Below are 20,432 nucleotides of genomic sequence, written 5' to 3' on the forward strand. Positions count from 1 at the left end.
TGGGAATGTGTGTTCTCCTCTGGAATATCCCCATTCTGTTTAGACTTGGGGATATTACTTCCAGAGGATCCTCCAACTACATCAGCCATTTGTATACCTTCCAATACTGGTTGTGAAGGAGGTTGTGTGGACCTAGGGCTGAGGGTTACTTCCAAATTGGAATTCCCCTCAGTATTCCCCCTATCGGTGGACTCTAACATATGGGCTATATGTGAGTCCATCGGTCCAATTATTCTAGACAAAGGAGCTGCAGGAGAGGAAGTATAATTTTTACTTTTTCTTTTCTTACCCATAATTTTTGCGCCCAGGGGCACGCCCCTTTGGCGCGCGGCTTTGGCTGCGCGCCGCAGGGCCCTGATTTTATGCTGTCCTGGGGCTCCTGCTGATGATGTCACCGGGTCCGCCCACTCGCTCCGGGCCTCCCTACTCCGATCCAGGAAAAGGTCTTTTTCTCTCTCAAAATTGCCTTGAACAGGCAATACTGGATTCGGGCAGCTTCCCACACTTGAGCCTCTCTCTCTCCTCACCTCGGTTCAAACGAGGCAGGGCCCTGATTTTATGCTGTCCCGGGGCTCCTGCTGATGATGTCACTGGGTCCGCCCACTCGCTCCGGGCCTCCCCACTCCGATCCAGGAAAAGGTCTTTTTCTCTCTCAAAATTGCCTTGAACAGGCAATACTGGACTCGGGCAGCTTCCCACACTTGAGCCTCTCTCTCTCCTCACCTCGATTCAAACGCGGCAGGGCCCTGATTTTATGCTGTCCCGGGGCTCCTGCTGATGATGTCACCGGGTCCGCCCACTCGCTCCGGGCCTCCCCACTCCGATCCAGGAAAAGGTCTTTTTCTCTCTCAAAATTGCCTCGAACAGGCAATACTGGACTCGGGCAGCTTCCCACACTTGAGCCTCTCTCTCTCCTCACCTCTGAACACCATTAAATTCTGTTGCTTGATGCCAAAAGTGCCCGTCATGGGTCCATGTTTCAAACATATTTCGTTCTTTTTCAAGGGCATAATCAGCGTCTATGAAACATGATAGCAATATGCAATGTTAAGCGAACATGTAACCACTAGAAGGTGTTTCCATGTTAATTTCACATTGTGTAAAACTTCCCGTACACTCTCAAACGAAGTACTCACTGTTGGTGTGTTTCTTTCTCGTCTACTGTAATGATATGGCGATCATTTTTCCAGTGAACTTACCAGAAGTCATGATCAGCTGTTTTTAAAGCCCTTATCATGTCAATCATTATGATATCATCTGACCACGCTCATTCCCAACACTAAATTGTGTTACAATAATGAATACCATTCTATGGCTGAATTCAGTCCTACTGGATGTACTATATTAAGCTTATGTATCCACTGTTGTTCTTTGTAATTAAGGTGGGCTTGAAGGTTGCTGCCACGGGGATACCGCTGCATTAACTCAATAACTCTCCATTTTAATTGGTGAATTACATGTTGGTGATCTATACAATGCGAAACCATTGGAGCTTGAATCTTCTTCGTTGCAAGACAACTCTGATGCTCTGTTAATCTGGTTCTAATTGTTCTCTTTGTTTTCCCAATGTAAAAAAGTGGACAAGGGCATTGTATTAAATATATTATATTTGAAGAAAGGCAATCAGTATAATGGTATGCACGATGTGTGTTACCTTGAAGATCTTGCCAGTGTTCTCCAGTGATTGTTTGTTGGCACAATGAACATTTGTTACATATCCAATGTCCAATAGGTCGCAAGTCTGGTATACCCAGAGCAGCTTGCTGAAATGAATGTACTAACATGTCTTTGATGTTCCGGGCCCGACTGTATGTGATTAGCGGATGATCTGTGAAATTGGATGCATTTTTAATGTTGTCCAATGCTATAAAATTAATGCTGTTATCCTTGATGCCAATGGAGAATGTGGTATAACACAGGTCAAAGGACCTGCTGTTTGTGCATCATTATTGTCCAGTAATAACCAGTCTCGCTCCACATTGTATGCCCGTTTGAAAGCTTTCTTAATATATTTTAATGGATAGCCTCTGTCCTGAAATTTAATGAAAAGCTGAGTGATTGTTGTACAAAATCTGCTTTAACTGTGCATAAGCGGCGCAAACGAAGAAATTGTCCCATGGGTAAATTTTTGCAGAGATGAAAAGGGTGATAACTTGAAAAATGAAGATAAATGTTTTTAGTACAGGGTTTAATAAAAATGTTAGTGATTAATTCCATCTCAAACTTGTGGTTAGAAATATCTAAAAAAATCAATGACAGAATCATCATATTTGATCGTGAACTGTAAATGTGAATCCAGTGTATTAATCCAATGATGGAATTGTTGTAAAGATACCACATCTGATTTCCACAAAAAAAAAATATGTCATTGATGTATCTATACCATTGACTAACCTGTGAAAATGGACCAGTGTTATATAGAAGAGTTTCCTCGAAATGGGCCACATTCGAGTTGGCAATACTTGGGGCCATGGTAGCCCCATAGCTGTGCCCTGAATTTGCTGAAAGAATTTTATTTATTTATTTGTAAGTTTTTTATATACCGAAGTATTGGTGTTGGCCTTCACTCCGGTTTACATTTGTAACAACATTTTACATTCAAATCAGAAGACATCTGTGATAACAGTATACATTAAAAATCAACAGATAACTGTAACAAGAGTTTACATTCGAAAAGATATCAGGTTAACGAAAGAAAACCGTTATTATGAAGAGAACATTTATTCAAATGTGGCAAAGGGGGTGACTTGAGTCGTGTTACTAGGGGGGGCATAAGCTGGAGTTATTGTATAAATAGATGAGAGGAGTTGGGGGGCTTGATCAGAGAGGAGGGGGGATTTTGGAGATGGTTAAGGGAGTGTGTGCTGTGCAATGGTTGGTTTAGCCTATCCCATCCTTGTAGGCTTGTTTGAAGAGCCACGTTTTGAGCATTTTCTTGAACGACTTGGTATTTCTTTCGAGTCTTAGGTAGGTTGGTAGGGTGTTCCATAGATGAGGTCCAGCTATTGAGAATGCTCTTTTCCTAGTTGTGGTAAGTTTGGCTGTGGTTACTGATGGGATCTCTAGACAAGCTTTGTTTGTTGATCTGGTGTTGCGTTGAGAGTGGTGTAATTTGATTAGGGTGTTGATGCTGTCGTGGTCGTTGTGGTGAGTTGAGTTGTGGATGATTGCTAGAGTTTTGTATTTGATTCTTTTTTCTACCGGGAGCCAGGAGCTCTTTTAAGATAGGGGAGATGTGATCAGTTCTTTTGAGACCAGTGAGGATTTGCGCTGTGGCATTTTGTAGTATTTGTAGAGGGTGGAGGGTTGATTTGGGGAGACCTATCATGAGCGAGTTGCAGTAGTCGATGCTTGAGAAAATCAAGGATTGTAGAATGGTTCTGAAGCCTGTATGGTTTTTGGTTTAATAGGAGATTAATTTTGTTAATGGTTGTGGCTGCGAGTTGTAGTGTGATCTCAATGGTGTTTGTGACTGGGATGAGAAGCTGTATGTCGTCGGCATACAGGAAGTAGGTGACGCTGAGACTGGACAGGAGTTGGCAAAGAGGTAATAAATAAATGTTGAAAAGGATTGCTGATAGAGAGGAGCCTTGGGGGACTCCGGTTTCAAGTGGGATGGCTTCGGAGGTGTGGTTGTTGAAATTTACCTTGTATGTTCTATTTTGGAGGAAAGATGTGAACCAGTCTAGGGTTTTCCCTGTTAGACCAATTTCAGATAGTCTGGAGATTAAGCCTTTGTGTTCAACTGTGTCGAAGGCAGCCGATAGATCGAGAAGGATGAGGATGTATCGTTGTCCGTTGTCAAATCCTCTTAGGATGGTGTTTGTTAGGTTGTTGAGTAAGGTTTCGGTGCTGTGGTTTTTTCTGAAGCCATGTTGAGTGGGGTATAAGATGTTGTTTGTATCTAGATGATCATTTAGTTGTTTGAGAGCGGCCTTTTCGGTTAGCTTGGCAAGGAACGAGAGGTTTTATATAGGGCGGTAGTTGCTTAGGTCGCTGGGGTCAAGGTTCTTCTTTTTTAGGATGGGTTTCATGGTAGCGATTTTTAGTTTGTCTGGTAGTTCTCCTTTTTCTAATGATTTGTTAATAATTGCTGAGATGGTTGGTGTGATGGTTTGGGAGATTTCTTTTAGAGAATGCGTTGGTATGGTGTCCAGATCGTGACGGGCTGGGTTTAATGACTTGATTAGCTTCTCCGTTTCAGTGATTGAAATAGGTTCAAAATTGGCCCAGGGTGTGATGTCCTTGTATTTCAGTTGAGAGTTGTTATTTGTGGTCTTGGATATTTTTCCAGATATTTTGCTAATTTTGTTTTTGAAGAACAATGTGAGATCTTGGCTTAGGTTTTCGTTAGGGAGAGAGTTATTGTTGCTGTTCGCCGTAATTAGGTTGTTTACTATGTTAAAGAGAGATTTCGGGGTATTTGAGGAATTTAAGATTTTTTTACTGTAGTATTCTTTCTTTGATTTGTTTATCAAGCTTTTATAGAAGGCAAGGTGGGTGCGGTATCTTTCGAGAGTTAGTTGACATTTGTTTTTTCGCCAGTCTTTTTCTTTTCGTCTTAGGGTGGTTTTGGTCTCCCTGAGTTGTGAATTGAACCATGGGTTGTGGTTTTGTCTTTTTTATTTGATTAGTTTGGTTCTTTCCGGGTTTATGGTGGTGGCCATTTCAGTGGTGATGTGATGCCATGATTGCGTGGCATTGTTTATATTGGAGAGATCTATGTTTGACAGGTGTTTTCCCAGCTCGAGTTGGAGTATTTCGGGTGAGAAAGGTGGTCTGTATTTGAATGAGAGTGTTTTGCAGGTTGTATTCTTATTGAAGACATTGGTTTGGGTCATACATTGAAGGAGAAAATGGTCCGACCATGGGACTCGAGAGTAGGATATGGTTGAGTTTGAGAAGAAGTTGTTGTTAGTGAAAATCAGGTCTAGGGTGTGCCCTGCTTTATGTGTTGGGTTGTTAACGAGTTGTGTGAATTGGAGGGTGGTAAGGACATCTAGCAGGGTTTGGCACGGTTGGGAGAGTGGGGAGACGTCGGTGTGTAGGTTAAAGTCTCCTAGGATGATAGTAGGTTTTTTTGTTGTTGATATTTGATATTCAATGAGTGGTGATATATCTTTGTCCAGAAGCTTGGGGGGACAGTTGACTAGACAAATCTGGAGATTGTTGGAGTCGAAGAGTGCTAATTCGAATTGTTGGGGGAGAGAATGAGGGATTTGTTTTATGTTGAAGTATTTTTTGATGATTAGTAATAAACCACCTCCTTTTCGTGACTTTCTTGGTATTGAGAATAGGTCATAAGTGTTGTTGGGTATTTGGTTTGTTATAACGTGGTCAGTATTTTTAAACCATGTTTCGGTCACTGCGATGAAATCCGGGTTTTGATCTTGGAGGATGTCTGAAATAAGAAAGAATTTCTTTGTGAGAGCTTGCGCGTTTATGAGAAAGAAGGATAGGTAGATTAAGCTTTTGATAGGTTCAGTGAGGAAGATCTTTGTTAGTTGCCGTTGCCGTTCTTTAGGTGTGTTTATTGTTGTGGGGTGCATCTTGGGCACTGAATGTGGTTATTGAAAGGTTGAGATTTATTGTTATGGGGGGTTCAGGATGGGGGTGGAGGGTAGAGTGAGTTATCAGCTAGCGTCTGTGATGGAGATTGTAGTGATGTTTTCACAGTCTTTTGGGTGATGGAGTGAATTGACCAAGATGCTGATGGTTGGATTCCGGGTTGTAGTCGTATTAGGGTAATGGGGTTGGGTTGGTGGTTTTTGGGATTCGCGGGTCTTAGTTGTAGAGGGGGGCATGCTAAGGGGCACAACAAGGAGCTGGCCCCTTTGTCGCGCTCCGTTGGCGCGCGACGCCAGAGGCGCGATTGAGGGGGATTTAAACGCCCCTATCAGGACCCATGTCGCCGCCTTGAGGATGTTGGTGGGCGGGGTCTCTGCTGGTTGGAGCGGAGGGGCCTGGTTTCAGGTCCGGGCAAGGTGGGGATGCCTTGAATTAAGAAAAAATTCTTAGTTAGAGCTAACCTGGCCAATTCCAGAATAAATTCAGATGATAGTCTGTGAGGACATGGTCTCTTCTGTAATGTGGATAGTACTATTGCCAAAGCTTGATCTTGAGGGATATTCGTATAAAGTGATTGAATGTTCATGGTTACCAGAATAGTATTTTCCACGTCAAGCATTTATTGCATGCTTCTCAGCATATGTTTAGTGTCTTTCACAAAAGAACCAGTTTCTGTCACATGAAGTTGAAGAAAAAAATCTACAAAGGTCGATAAAGGTTCAAGAATAGATCCGATAGTCGTCACTATTGGGCATCCAGGAGGATCTTGGAAATTCTTATGTACCTTTGGTACCATATATATCGTGGGAGTAACTGGTGTTCCTACTGTCAAAAATCTACATTCCCTCGATGTTAAAAAAAACCTTAAATGGTCGCTTCTTCTACAAGGGCTGCTATTGCTTCCTAGATCTCCTGTGTAGGATCAGATGTTAACTGCAAATAGCTCGTATGGTCCTTAAGATGTTCTGTAACCATATTGATATATTTATTTTGGTCTAATAGTACCATAGCGCCCCCTTTGTCAGCTTGCTTGATGACAATTGATTGATTGGTTTGTAGGGATTTCAGTGCATCATTTTGTTGCCTTGTAAGATTGTACCGTGACGTGGACAATACTATTCTGGTAACCATGGACATTCAATCACTTTATACGAATATCCCTCAAGATCAAGCTTTGGCAATAGTACTATCCACATTAGATAAGAGACTACGTCCTCACAGAGTACCATCTGAATTTATTCTGGAATTGGCCAGGTTAGCTCTAACTAAGAAGTTTTTCTTATTTCAAGGCAAATTCTTTCAGCAAATTCAGGGCACAGCTATGGGGGCTACCATGGCCCCAATATTGCCAACTTGTATGTGGCCCATTTCGAGGAAACTCTTCTATATAACACTGGTCCATTTTCACAGGTTAGTCAATGGCATAGATACATCGATATACAATAAACCCTCAAGAATTAATGGCAATACCCCTCAATTTACAATACCACAAAACTACTTCTAAGACATATGAGGGAAACTGTAAAATACAGTAATAGATTATTTATTAATTTTTAAAATCCCGGGAATCGGTATCAGAGTATTCAGTGCTTCAATCTCCTGGGCTCTTGCCCACAAAGGGCTACAACCCCTCTCATTTATTTGCACTTTTATAACGTCATTTACTTCTTCCCGTTCATTATTTTTGTCTATATACCACAAATGAAATCTACTCTAAAGATTACCCTTTTAAAATACCTTTCAGTGTGTGTCCTAATAATCTAAAACAACTTATCTCATTTCTACTACTTCATATCTTGAAACAACTTATCTCATTTTTGTTTTTTACTACTGCTGTCGCCGTCTCTGTTGCTGTTTCTTATTCTTGCTGAAAGGCAGGCAAGAATAAGAAACAGCAAGTAGAAGTAGTAGAAATGAGATAAGTTGTTTTAGATTATTAGGACACACTGAAAGGTATTTTAAAAGGGTAATCTTTAGAGTAGATTTCATTTGTGGTATATAGACAAAAATAATGAACGGGAAGAAGTAAATGACGTTATAAAAGTGCAAATAAATGAGAGGGGTTGTAGCCCTTTGTGGGCAAGAGCCCAGGAGATTGAAGCACTGAATACTCTGATACCGATTCCCGGGATTTTAAAAATTAATAAATAATCTATTACTGTATTTTACAGTTTCCCTCATATGTCTTAGAAGTAGTTTTGTGGTATAGATACATCGATGACATATTTTTTTTTGTGAAAATCAGATGTATCTTTACAACAATTCCATCATTGGATTAATACACTGGATTCACATTTACAGTTCACGATCAAAAATGATGATTCTGTCATTGATTTTTTTAGATATTTCTTTCCACAAGGTTGAGAAGGAATTAATCACTAACACTTTTATTAAACCCTGTACTAAAATCACTTATCTTCATTTTTCAAGTTATCACCCTTTTCATCTCTGCAAAAATGTACCCATGGGACAATTTCTTCGTTTGCGCCGCTTATGCACAGTTAAAGCAGATTTTGTACAACAATCACTCAGCTTTTCATTAAATTTCAGGACAGAGGCTATCCATTAAAATATATTAAGAAAGCTTTCAAACGGGCATATAATGCGGAGCGAGACTGGTTATTACTGGACAATAATGATGTACAAACAGCAGGTCCTTTGACCTGTGTTATATCACATTCTCCATTGGCATCAAAGATAACAGCATTAATTTTATAGCATTGGACAACATTAAAAATGCATCCAGTTTTCACAAATTGTCCGTTAATCACATACAGTCAGGCCCGGAACATCAAAGACATGTTAGTACATTCATTTCAGCAAGCTGCTCTGGGTATTTATTTATTTATTTAGGGGTTTTTATATACCGCAGTACGTAAAAAATACATCACCGCGGTTTACAATTAACAATCATTAGCAACAGGCTTTACAGTTAACAAGTATTATAGATAACAGGCAGTACAGACAGTAAACCAGAAATTAATACAGGGGTAGATTTTAAAAAGCATTTACTCGAGCAAAACTGGTTTTTGCTCGAGTAAATACACTTTACTCAAGTAAGTGGGCTTTTCAAAATTTCTACAATATATGCCATTGAATTGTCCATAGGATTTACTCAAGTAAGTGCACTTTACTCGAGTAAATAGCTTTTGAAAATTGCTACGATATTATGTCACATTTACATGCGTAACTCCTTTGAAAATGACCCCCATAATGTTTTACATACAATAATGAATTCGGATTTTTCTAGAAATAATTTACGAACCAACCAAAACCTTAGGGGCGGATTTTAAAAGGAGCGCGAATAGCCTACTTTTGTTTGCGCTCCAGGCGCAAACAAAAGTACGCTGGATTTTAGTAGATACGCGCGGAGCCGCGCGTATCCACTAAAATCCTGGATCGGCGCGCGCAAGGCTATCGATTTTGTATAGCCGGCGCGCGCCGAGCCGCGCTGCCTACCCCCGTTCCCTCCAAGGCCGCTCCGAAATCGGAGCGGCCTCGGAGGGAACTTTCTTTTGCCCTCCCCTCACCTTCCCCTCCCTTCCCCTACCTAACCCACCCGCCCGGCCCTGTCTAAACCCCCCCTTACCTTTGTTGGGGGATTTACGCCTCCCGGAGGGAGACGTAAATCCCCGCGCGCCAGCGGGCCGCTAGCGCGCCGGGACGTGATCTGGGGGCGGGTCCGGAGGGCGCGGCCAGGCCCCTGGGCCCGCCCCCGGAACGCTTCCGACACGCCCCGAAAACGCCGCGCGGTTCGGACCCGCCCCCCGACATGCCCCCTCCGAAAACCCCGGGACTTACGCGAGTCCCGGGGCTCTGCGCGCGCTGGTAGGCCTATGTAAAATAGGCTTACCGGCGAGCAGGGCTCTGAAAATCCGCCCCTTAGTGCATACCAGACTTGCGACCTATTGGACATTGGATATGTAACAAATGTTCATTGTGCCAACAAGCAATCACTGGAGAACATTGGCAAGATCTTCAAGGTAACACATCGTGCATACCATTATACTGATTGCCTTTCTTCGAATATAATATATTTAATACAATGCCCCTGTCCACTTTTTACATTGGGAGAACCAAGAGAACAATTAGAACCAGATTAACAGGGCATCAGAGTTATCTTGCAATGAAGAAGATTCAAGCTCCAATGATTTCACATTGTATAGATCACTAACATGTATTTCACCAATTAAAATGGAGAGTTATTGAGTTAGTGCAGCGGAATCCCCGTGGCGGCAACCTTCAAGCCCGCCTTAATTACAAAGAACAACAGTGGATATATAAGCTTCATACAGTACATCCTGTAGGACTGAATTCAGCCATAGAATGGTATTCATTACTGTAACACAATTTAGTGTTGGGAATGAGCGTGGTCGGATGATGTCATAATGACTGACATGATAAGGGCTTTAAAAACAGCTGATCATGACTTTCGGTAAGTTCACTGGAAAAATGCTCGCCATATCATTGCAGTAGACAAGAAAGAAACACGCCAAGAGTGAGTACTTCATTTGAGTGTCCAATGAAACAAACCGGAAGGTGGTCCCACGTAGCCAAGGCAAAAAAACAGAGGGGACTACCTTACACCGTGGAAAGACTTTTATTAGAATTGCCCAAATACAAGCTGAGTTTCGCCAAAAGGCTGCATCAGGGGCTTTATACTGTAACCGTATACTCACAGCTACATATATCAGTATATCAATCTGACCATTAGTTGTTGCAGTAAAGCTTTGTCAGTCAATGAAACATCTCGCCTTCATTTGAGTGTTACAGGAAGTTTTACACAATGTGAAATTAACATGGAAACACCTTTTAGTGGTTACGTGTTCGCTTAACATTGCATATTGCTATCATGTTTCATAGACGCTGATTACGCCCTTGAAAAAGAATGAAATACGTTCGAAACATGGACCCATGACGGGCACTTTTGACATCAAGCAACACAATTTAATGGTGTTCAAATTTAAGCTAAGTTTTAATGTTTAATCACATTGGGAAATTGTTATTATAATCTGCATTTACATGAAAAATTACAAAAAATATATGAAGTTGGTTATTGACCGATGATTAAATTTAAGGCAGAGTAATAAGGTCATTGTACCAAATGAGGATGCCTATTATGAAGGTCAAATTCTGCTAAGTAGCATCTAGTTAATTGTTGTAAGAGGTTCTGGTCATTTTGGACTTCAGTTTGTTGATGTTTACCACAACCAACGTTATTTAGTTTAAGAGAAGGCATACGTGGTGAAGATTGGAATTATAATGTGAATGCCACAGTTCAGTTCAGTTCTCAGTGTCCACGTCAGTGAAATAACACAGAAGCAGAGAATCTGTCCTATCCGATCTGCCCAGTTGTCTTCCTGGTGTAGTACCCTACACCCCACTTGATCTCTACCTTTTCGGTCCTGTCTTCACAAGTGGGGATCCTTTGTGCTTCTCCTGGGCTTTCTTGAATTCCGTTACTGTTTTGGCCTCCGTCACCTCCGCTGGGAAGCCTTTCCAGGTATACGCCTCCCTTTCTGTGAAGAAATGTTTTCCAGCATTACTCCTGAATCTGTCCCTTTTCAGCCTCATAACACAGCACGAGCAGTGATCTGGCATTGTGTAGCCACCAAATGAGCACTGCAATACCGCCGCTCCGACACTTCCCACAGTGAAGCGCTAAAGGAGTGTCCATCGAGATGGGATCTCTGAAAAGATGCTGATATGCCAGAGAAGTATAGACAACGCTGAGAGCACCCAACAAGGGCTGATGACCTAAAGAGCATACACTGGACGGATTATTTTTAATGTTTTTTCCTGCTCCTTTGCACGTCCAGCTCAATCGGAACTGGTCTCCCTTGAGGCTATTGCGCTGTGAGATTTCCTTTGCAAGAACCTGAGGGCTGCTGGTGGCGGGGTTTCCACTATTTTATAATCCCTGCTTCTATCGCACTGATGGTCCTTGCCTGGGAGTCACAGATCATGGATTACTCTAGAACCCGTTATGTGTGCCCCCAGGTCTGGCCACCAGATGTCACTATTGTGTAATGGCCGAGGTTCCTTCCACCAGGGTCTTTGCATAGACAGTGCACAGATAGTGTCGAAGAGGCGTTGATTTATCGAAGGAGGGCACACCACCACGGTGAGAAGAAGTGGATTTATTTATTGCTATATTACTGCAAAATGTTCCAGACTGTTGTGCTGCTGTAAGCTTGCAGCACCGATATATGATAATCCAGTTGTTTACTGAAGCCTTTGTGATGGCTTTAGATGAAAACTTGTTGCTGAGGTTAATTACTCAGACTGAGAATTCTGCTCATGCATTATCTCTAAGCCTATTTTCTAAATATTTAATTACAGAGCATTCTGTGGTTACACATTAGCGTAAAAACCTTTGCAGATTCTAAATTATCTCACTTTGAAGAGGCGGACCTAGCTTCTACCCTGCAATCTCTCTTTCTTGTAGAGGAGAAGAGCGAAACCACTCTGGCCCTCATTGGGTGGATTCTGGAGCCATTTCAAAAGGCAGCCTGCCATCCCACTCATCAATAGGCTAATTAATTCCTGCTGAGATAAGGAGCCAAAGACAAACTCCTCACTCACTAGAGCAGGGACATCAGGGATTTTGTTGTTTTCCTCGCTGACTCCCATCTGATGCGGATCAGGATTGATCTGGCCCAGCCTTGGAAATTAAGCACGGTTAGATCTGGCCAGTATTTGGCTGGGGGGGAGAAGGTCTGGTAGGGAAAACTTCCTGGGGATTACTGAGATCTGCCAGCGTTGGGGTTAGCGGCTTAGTGGGAGGCATCGTTGCCCCTGAATGATCAGTGGACTAGTGAGACGGCACAGGAATGCTACAGATGTTGACTTTGAAGCTAGACATTAAACTGAGAACTTTTCTTGTCAGAGTTCGATATTTGATGGCTTTGTTGTGGTAACTTTTGGAGTAACTTGATCAAAAACCAAGATTTGAACATTTACTCCCACCTTCATTACCCGCACAACATTTAAAGAAATAAAAACAGGTGGTGATGGGGCATTCTAGAGGCGGGGTGCGGGCAGGGTTACATTTTAACTGGCGAGCTCTGATATTCAGTGCCACCCTAAAGTTAGCCAGGGTGAGTCTGGTGGGAAAAAAACCTGTCCCAGGTAACCTTATTCGGGTATCTTTAGTGGCAGACGTATCCGAGTGATTGCCGCTGAATATCCAGATAAAGTTACTTGGGGTAAGTTTCCAGCTCAGCAGCCTGCTGAATATTGACCTCTCAGCATACGAGATCCCAGAGTACAATCCCTAAGCCTGGCTTCATGGCTCACCTCTAATGTGGGTTGGACTCTCTGGCACAGTGCTTCTCAACTTGACCAGCCTGGTTTTCAAGATATCCACAATGAATATTCATGAGCTATATTTACAACCAATGGAGGCAGAGCATGTAAATATATCTTATGCATCTTCATTGGAGTCCAATTCAAGGAGCTGATGACCACACTTACTTAAGGCTCCAACGTACAAGCGCTCAGGAGCCGCTGGCAGTGGTGAAGCATGAACTGGCCTCTTTCCTATTGGCTTTCACAGTTTAAACTTTCTTTATGGTACCCTGCGTCTGGGCAGGTTTACTCGGAAAGGTAGGCTACCAACCAATAAATACCTCAACATAAGTAAAACTTGCTGCTGTTCGGATTTTCTGGTGCAAGCAGAATAAAGCCGTGTAGAATTCACGCACACGTCAGAAATAAGATTCCCCGAAGAATCCTGTGTGATGGGTCGTTTTGGGTCTCTTGCACTTGACTCAGCAGTATCCTCTTGCTCCTTTCGGCTTCTGTTTTAGTCAGAGCCTGGGGCAGCCCGAGCCTTCAGTCACCACTTCCCCCTACCCCTGTTTTTCTATCCCCTCCCAACTTACTTGTTAGCCAAGTCATTGCAGGGATGATCCTGGGCTCCTCTTCCCTAAATCTGGCCGCTAGGTCACTGTAATGCGATGACTGTGACTCTCCCCATCCGGCCGCCCCAGGTTGGGAATCTAGCCCAGGTTCCTCTGCGTGAGGGGGCACAGCACTGCCACTGAGCCACCAGCCTGGCCCACATCGCTAGCTCTTCAGCTTCCTGAATACTTCGCTCGGTGTTTGGTGCAGCAAGAATATTGGTGCATGGCACACGGGTGACTCTCTCTTCGGCTGTCCATCTCACAGAGCGATGACTGTGGAAAAGGAAATCTAACCAGTTTAGCTCGGCGATGAGAATAGAGCTTCTGGGGCAATCTGGACAAAAAGAAACTGCAAATTGCAGGGTATATACCGTCAGGGCCGGATGTAAGATTTTAGCACCCGTAGGCTTGACTGTAGGGTGAAGGCAGAGTTCCCTCACCAATGATTGCAAAGTGGAGGAGGGGTTGTTTGGCCAGAGGGCCACAGTGGACGCCTTTTTGAAGTGGCAGTGGCACATGGCCCTAAGGTATGTGGGAGAAGGCTTCCCTTAGGTCTGGGGATTTGGCGCCTTCAAACTCTGGTGCCCTAGGCAGTTGCCTAAATCCAGGCCTGTATACTGTTGGCGCTCGTGTTTGCGACTTTGCGCAAGTGTGTTCACCCGCAGTGCTGGTGAGAGAAAAGCTGTGTCCGGCTCTGGGGAGGTATTCTGGTCATCCTCTCAGCAGTTTCACTGCGTCAGTGAAAAAACCATCCCAACTGGAGACAGATAGCTGCAGCTTTTCCCTAGTGGAGAGTAATATTTCATCTATGATAATGCTGTGGTAACTGTTGACTTGTTTTTATTGTGATCTTTACTTTATATTTGTAATTGTAATTGTTGCAGATCACCTTGGGTGTTTATAAGGGACGGCGTCAGATAAATAAAGATGCCGATGGTGTGTGTATGTGTGGGTGTGTGCAAGGCTTTTCAACACCCGGATAAATACTCAGCTGAAAGTCTGCTCCAGCTTCCTCGGCGCACGACTGACTGAAGGGAGTCGCTGCCGGGGGCAGGGAGAGGGCAGATGAGGGAAACGATGCAAGGGGATTTGATTTGCAAATCTACCCTTGGTGTTTTCTAGAAGAATTCTGCCCATAGGAGAAAAACAGCGGCAAGTTAAAAGTCCATGGCGTTGTTATCCCGAAAAATATGCAGGCAGCTTTCAATGAGAAACACGGGGAGTAGCTTCCCTCTTTCCCGTTTGAAAACGAGCCGCAAGGTCGTTGGGTACTGACCTGGCTTAACGTGTGATGTCTGGTTTTTGGTAGGTTTCCGAGTGCATTGAGGTGTTTGTGTGATTACTGTTGGGTGCGTGTTGCCGGCTCCCGACTCCACGCGTTCCACCTTGTCGCGCAGCATGGCCTGACCCAGCCTTCCTGAGATGGTGCCTCCTGCTCCCCTCTCCGTAGCTTGTCTGACCCCCCTTCCCTCGCTTTGATGTTGCTTTTAAATCCTAAACTCTGACTCGCTCTCATCACAGCCTTCTCAATTTTAACCACATTTGCCGTCATAAATACATTTCATGGAATCCTCTGCTTGCCATGTCTGTGTGTCTTGACTAGATTGTAAGCTCTAAGGAGCAGGGACTGTCCCATATGTGTGTCTGTGCAGTGCTGTTTATGTTTTGTGGCCTTACAGATATAGTAAATGGTAGCATAGATATGAGTGTAGATGTGTTTTGGTGATTAGTTGATACCTGTTGCAATTCCCCAGAGAGGCCAGGCAGGTATTCTCCTTGCTGGGGTGGGTATGTGCACTCTGCACACGTGCTCACCCCACTAAACCTTAGGCATATTATATAAAGAGGGATGGGTACTAGGTGAGACACGTGTGTGGTGTGTAGTATATCCTGGTCTGTCTGTGCAGGGCTTGATTATCCAATGTAAGCACTAACAATAACTGCTAGGTTTTTCTTACTACAGCTAAGAAACGGGAGGTTTCATCCCTCCTGGTTTGGTCAGTCCAAAACAGTTTCATGCCCCCAGTGCGGCCAGGGTCGCGGAGCAGCAATCACCATATTGCACAGGTTTCCAGGCTCAGTCATAGGGCCGGGAAGCGTCTGCCTTCAGCTTATTACATTATTACAGGACACTATAGATTTATACGTTGGCCTCCTGCAACAAGGATCTAGGGTAGCTTACAACATAACCGCAAAACACAGTATCAGAAATGCAGTACAGTAGCATGAAAGTAGAATAGTATATAAATTCACAAAATAACTCTCCGCTCCTCCTCCCGACCCCTCCTCTCACAAGGGATCAGGAAAATATACAGACGCTCCCACCCTACTCGTGGCTCAGGCCTTTATATTTGATCATGGCCAGAAAGAAGACGGAGAGCACTAGATAGAGCCCCCGAATGGTGCAGCCTCTCGCTTTTCTTACAGACTTAAGATTGCGTTATTAGAAGCTCTGATCTCCCTTCTAGATGGGCGGCAAAAAAGCAATGTGTCTCTGGAATGGCATGGGAAATGTCTCCTGTTCCTCCACCCTTGCAGGGCTGCAGACGCGGGGCCGGTTTGCAGAATATCTCTAGTGGCAGGTCGCTGTGCATTGACCTGATGAAGGGTGAGGGCAGCAGAGCTCTCAAAAGCTAGGCAGAGACGCATCTGTCAGGTTATTAAATGAAAAAGCCTGCAGCCGGTTTGCTGACCCTGATTTCTACGCATTTGGGTGAAGCTCGCTTACCGCTCAAACCTGTGCCCCTGCCGATTATAAACGCAAACACTGAGATGGAGATTTCAGTGCCTGGCTGAGCAACTGTCCCTGCTGCACGAGCCAAGCTTTTGTCACGAGCGAGTGGCCCTGGGGGACAGCCTTGGTATGAGTGCATGGGAAGCAGGAGGCGAATAGCAAACTTGTCTTTGCAGGGCAGGAGGCAAAGGGAGAAATAAAATGTTAAATAATCTATTCCCTGAATTTTTGTCTTTGTCTTCCTTTCTCACACTCTCTGTTTTTTTTCTTTGCTTTCAGATGGCGTGGTCTTGGTCGACCCCGAATATTTAAAAGAAAGGAAAGGTAGGAATGTGGCATTTCAGCTGTGGTGGTCGGACATCAGGGACAGGCCAAGCCAGTTCTGGTTTTAGCCCCAGTGTATCTAGGGAATTGCGGTCCCATTGTTCTTGGGCAGGTCGGAACCACAAATTCCGCCGATGCGATTGGTCATGAGCAGAACTGACCCGGCCTAGCCCTTATAATGTGGAGCTGTCTGGTCCCCTTGAATTTGTATTTTCAGCCTGGCACTGGTTCTCTTTGGTCTTCCAGCTCAATGTGAATCAGCCTCCAGTGGCAGGAACCACTGGGGGGAGTGTTTGTCCTGTTTTTACATTCCTTTCCCAGTTCAGCCCCAGCCATTGCAGCGACAGTCTGTGACCGGGGGCTACAAATCGTGACTCGCTCCAGAATCCGGATGGCATGGACCCACAGCCCCGGGGTCGCTCGGTGTCATCAGCGAGCAACGGCTGGGATTCCTTGCACCTTCCTCCAAGGGCTAATGAATTCCGCCCCTGAGGCATCCCCCAGCTCCAGCTTCAGAACCGGCCAGCTAAGAATAGAAAACTGGGCTGGAAATCAACTCCAGGTCCCTCCGCACTGGGCCAGCTCTCATCTTAATTGAGATGTTTGTTGTTGTTATTACTGTGCAGACATGGTTAATTCATTAGAGACTGGGAGGTGGGGTTGGGGGAGGCACCTACCAAGTTTTCCAACCGATGTCTTAACCAAAGCGAATGGCAACGAAACCTTTATCTGCTGAAATGGCATTCGTTATATTCAAACGTGTCTTTTACGGAGACATGGCTGATGCGTGAGGCTCTTAGTGGTTTGTGGCACCCAAGGGCCAGAGCCACCCGGCTGATGCTGTAAACGTAAAGCTTTCATCACAAGGCATTGGCACGTGGGTTTTTTTCAGTTTAAGAGGGACATTTAATACAGTCCTTAAAATGTTTGGTGAGATTGGTTCATCTGTGCAGAACATTTGACGTTACCAATATAATGATTAATGTGATATAGTTTCTTAAATAATTCTTTTGTATAAGAGATATGCTAATTTGCAAGGAGCGATGAGGTGTATACTAATATGTTAACTTGTTGCTCATTTTGTAGACTAGAAACAGTCTTTTTTAGGAATTGAATGCTATGAATGGCCTGAATGAAGGGTATGGGTATGTGTGAATGAGAACTATATTTTCAAATATACGTTATAGTTTAGGCAACGAGTAGTAGAACAGTAGTTGATTGTTTGGATTTAAGACTTTGTTTCAAATGGATATGGTATATTTAACATTTGAGTGCATTCATTTTTTAAATATTATGTAATGATTTTTTTGGTAAATAATTTTTGGGGAATTTCTTTTTGTATCGGCTCAATGAAAATAGCCCCAGCGGGTAAGCACGGAATACAATTTCACGTAGACTTTTACGCGCATTCTACAAAGGCAGAGGCGGGGTGGGATCAGGGTTTCCATGCATACGTTTGATTTTGCAAACCACGCATGTAAATTCACGTGCACAAAGTTACACCTGCTCTTGAGGGGCTCCGCGCACAGCCGCAGATTTTCAAAGCGGATTCACACACACAAAATTCTGACTCGAGCCTGCAGGCAAAGAGTGCGACCTGTTTGAAATGCACTCTCCGAATACCGTAGTTTAACTGCTTAATCTGGGGGCGCGAGGGGTTGGATTAGCAGGGGAAGGGGGTTTGCACACTTTTCTCCTCCTCCCACCACTCACATTGACATGAAGTAGCCAGTGGGGGGAGTCACTGCCGGTCTCTCCCCACACACTCATTCACCACACTCGTTCTCTTATACAAATGACTATTGCACCCTCTCAGCCCTCTCTAGGGCTGACCCCGGCACTCTCCCCCTTCCTACCCCAGCACTCTCCTTCCTCCCTCGCCTGACCCTAATGCTCTTCCTCCCCCCCCCCCCCCCTCACACTAGGTCCCACCACCCTCTATCTGGCTCCCATGCGAGTCCAACATCCTTCTCCTTACAACCCACATGGGCCGATGCCAATTCCCTCTTCCTTTCAGCCAACACAGACTGGCAGTGATTCCTTCATTTGAGGGGGACACTGCCAACCTTCCCTATCCCCCCCACTAAGCTCTTCCCATGCTTTTGACATGACAGAATTGACCTCTTTTCCCCTTGTTGACACATCAGTAAGGTCATTTTCGCCATAGCTGGCCACTGGCGCTCTTCCAGGAGGATGGCTCTTAGATCAGCCCCATGATCGGTCAGTGTGATGGCCCGAGGTGGGGGTTGGGTTTCCCCAGAGCCCCAGCCGCCGTGATGATTGATCACGATGATTGCTTTGGCCACCGCTGGTCACTGCAGTGGCCCATCCTTGGGGTAGTTTTTCATCGTAGCCGGTCGGCGCGCCGCAGTGGCAGTGCCGGGCTAGCGCTGGGTGCTGGGTACCCGATGCGGATGCCGCACAGGAAGGACGGCTGCCGACGTATTTTACCGCGTTATGAATTTTAATAAAACGCCTGTTCCTAGCGCGTGCGCGCTGGGTCATCCATGAGCCATGAAACAAAGTCCTTCAGGTGACAGAGACCCTGTTTAGTGAGGAAGTGGCATCCTGGGCCCCCCCCGCCACTCCTGCTGCCGTCAGGCACATACCCGTGGGCAGGTGGCGGCAGGCCACCCGTGACTGCTGCTCTTTGTTTCCCACTTTTACAGATAAATACAGATTTGGGAGAAAGTTTAACAAGAGAAGGGCCTGCATGAGTACAAATGAAGGAAGTGACCGAGGGAGAGCTTGTTCATAAGTTAAAAACATTAAGGAAAAATACACTTTAAAAAACCTCAACAGAATACAGGATGCCTCGTTTATTTACAGTAAGCAAATGCGTTTTCAGATATTTACTGCCCAAATAAACACAAAATCAGATTAAATGTACATTATTGTACAAAACTAAATGTGGAAAGATACAGAGCTGTGTGTGTGGCCCGGGCTCCAGCGCCGTGCGTCTCGGAGCCGGAGATCCGAGTTTAGATCCCTTTTTTTGAGACCCGGCCAGTCTTTGATGTGCTGAGGAAGTGGCGTGCCCGGGCCTCGGATCCACGGCAGCCACCGCTTCCTACCACACAATCAGCGGGGCTAAGGACGAGGAGGAGCCCCCTCCAGCCCTCGGGCCGGTGCCGCTCGCTTTATCCCACCTGGGGTGAGGAGAGGGGGGTGACTCGGGGGCAGAGGCCACAACAATTGCCAGGAGAGACAAAGAAGGAAAGGAGAAAAGATTGACAGAAATTAAAAAGCCCAACAGATGTAATAAAACTAGGAGCTCAGGGCATGACTTGGCTAATCGATCCCCTGAGAACATCTTGGCTTGTAAAGTCTCTTCTTTTTCTGATTTTGTCTCCCACACCTCCCAATGTCTTATTTCCTAGTGTTTGTGACCCTGACCTGCGCCTTCCGTTACGGCCGGGAGGACCTGGATGTCCTTGGACTGACCTTCCGGAAGGACCTCTTTGTGGCCAACATCCAGGCCTTCCCTCCGGTGCCCGAGGAGAAGAAGCCCTTGACGCGGCTGCAGGAGCGCCTGATCAAGAAGCTGGGAGAGCATGCCTACCCCTTCACCTTCGAGGTACGAGCCAGCCCTCCCCGCTTTCCATCCGTCCGGCAGCTCTTACCAGCTTCTGAGCCGCCTTTGCTCTGTCATTCAGCTCTGAGAAGGGAGCAGCAGCAGGGAAGGCACAGAGTCAAGATACCATTCCTGTCTTAGAGTAACAGAGCCGTTTGGCCCGTCCGCTCTGCCCAGCTTGCCATGTTCTGTTGTTCAGCTGCAGACCTTCCTCAAATCTTCAGTCTTCTCCCGCCCTCACCTTTACCGTTACCCCCCTGTATCTGCCCCAGGCTGGCTTGAATTCTGTGACTCGTGATTGCCACCACCTCCGCCGATAGGCGAA

General features: G+C 45.0%; 1 protein-coding gene across 1 annotated transcript in view; it reads left to right on the forward strand.

The window, feature by feature from the left end:
• LOC115091825 (beta-arrestin-1) overlaps window positions 1-20,432 on the forward strand; it is a gene marked incomplete in the record, with an annotated part of 534,784 nt that overhangs the window by 417,553 nt on the left and 96,799 nt on the right. Inside the window, 2 exon segments of the mRNA XM_029602063.1 lie at window positions 16,489-16,533; window positions 19,914-20,110. Of these exon segments, the coding sequence (XP_029457923.1) occupies window positions 16,489-16,533; window positions 19,914-20,110 (242 nt within the window).

The sequence above is a fragment of the Rhinatrema bivittatum genome, chromosome 5, assembly GCF_901001135.1.
Source record: "Rhinatrema bivittatum chromosome 5, aRhiBiv1.1, whole genome shotgun sequence".
In the NCBI taxonomy this organism is placed as follows: Eukaryota; Metazoa; Chordata; class Amphibia; order Gymnophiona; family Rhinatrematidae; genus Rhinatrema; species Rhinatrema bivittatum.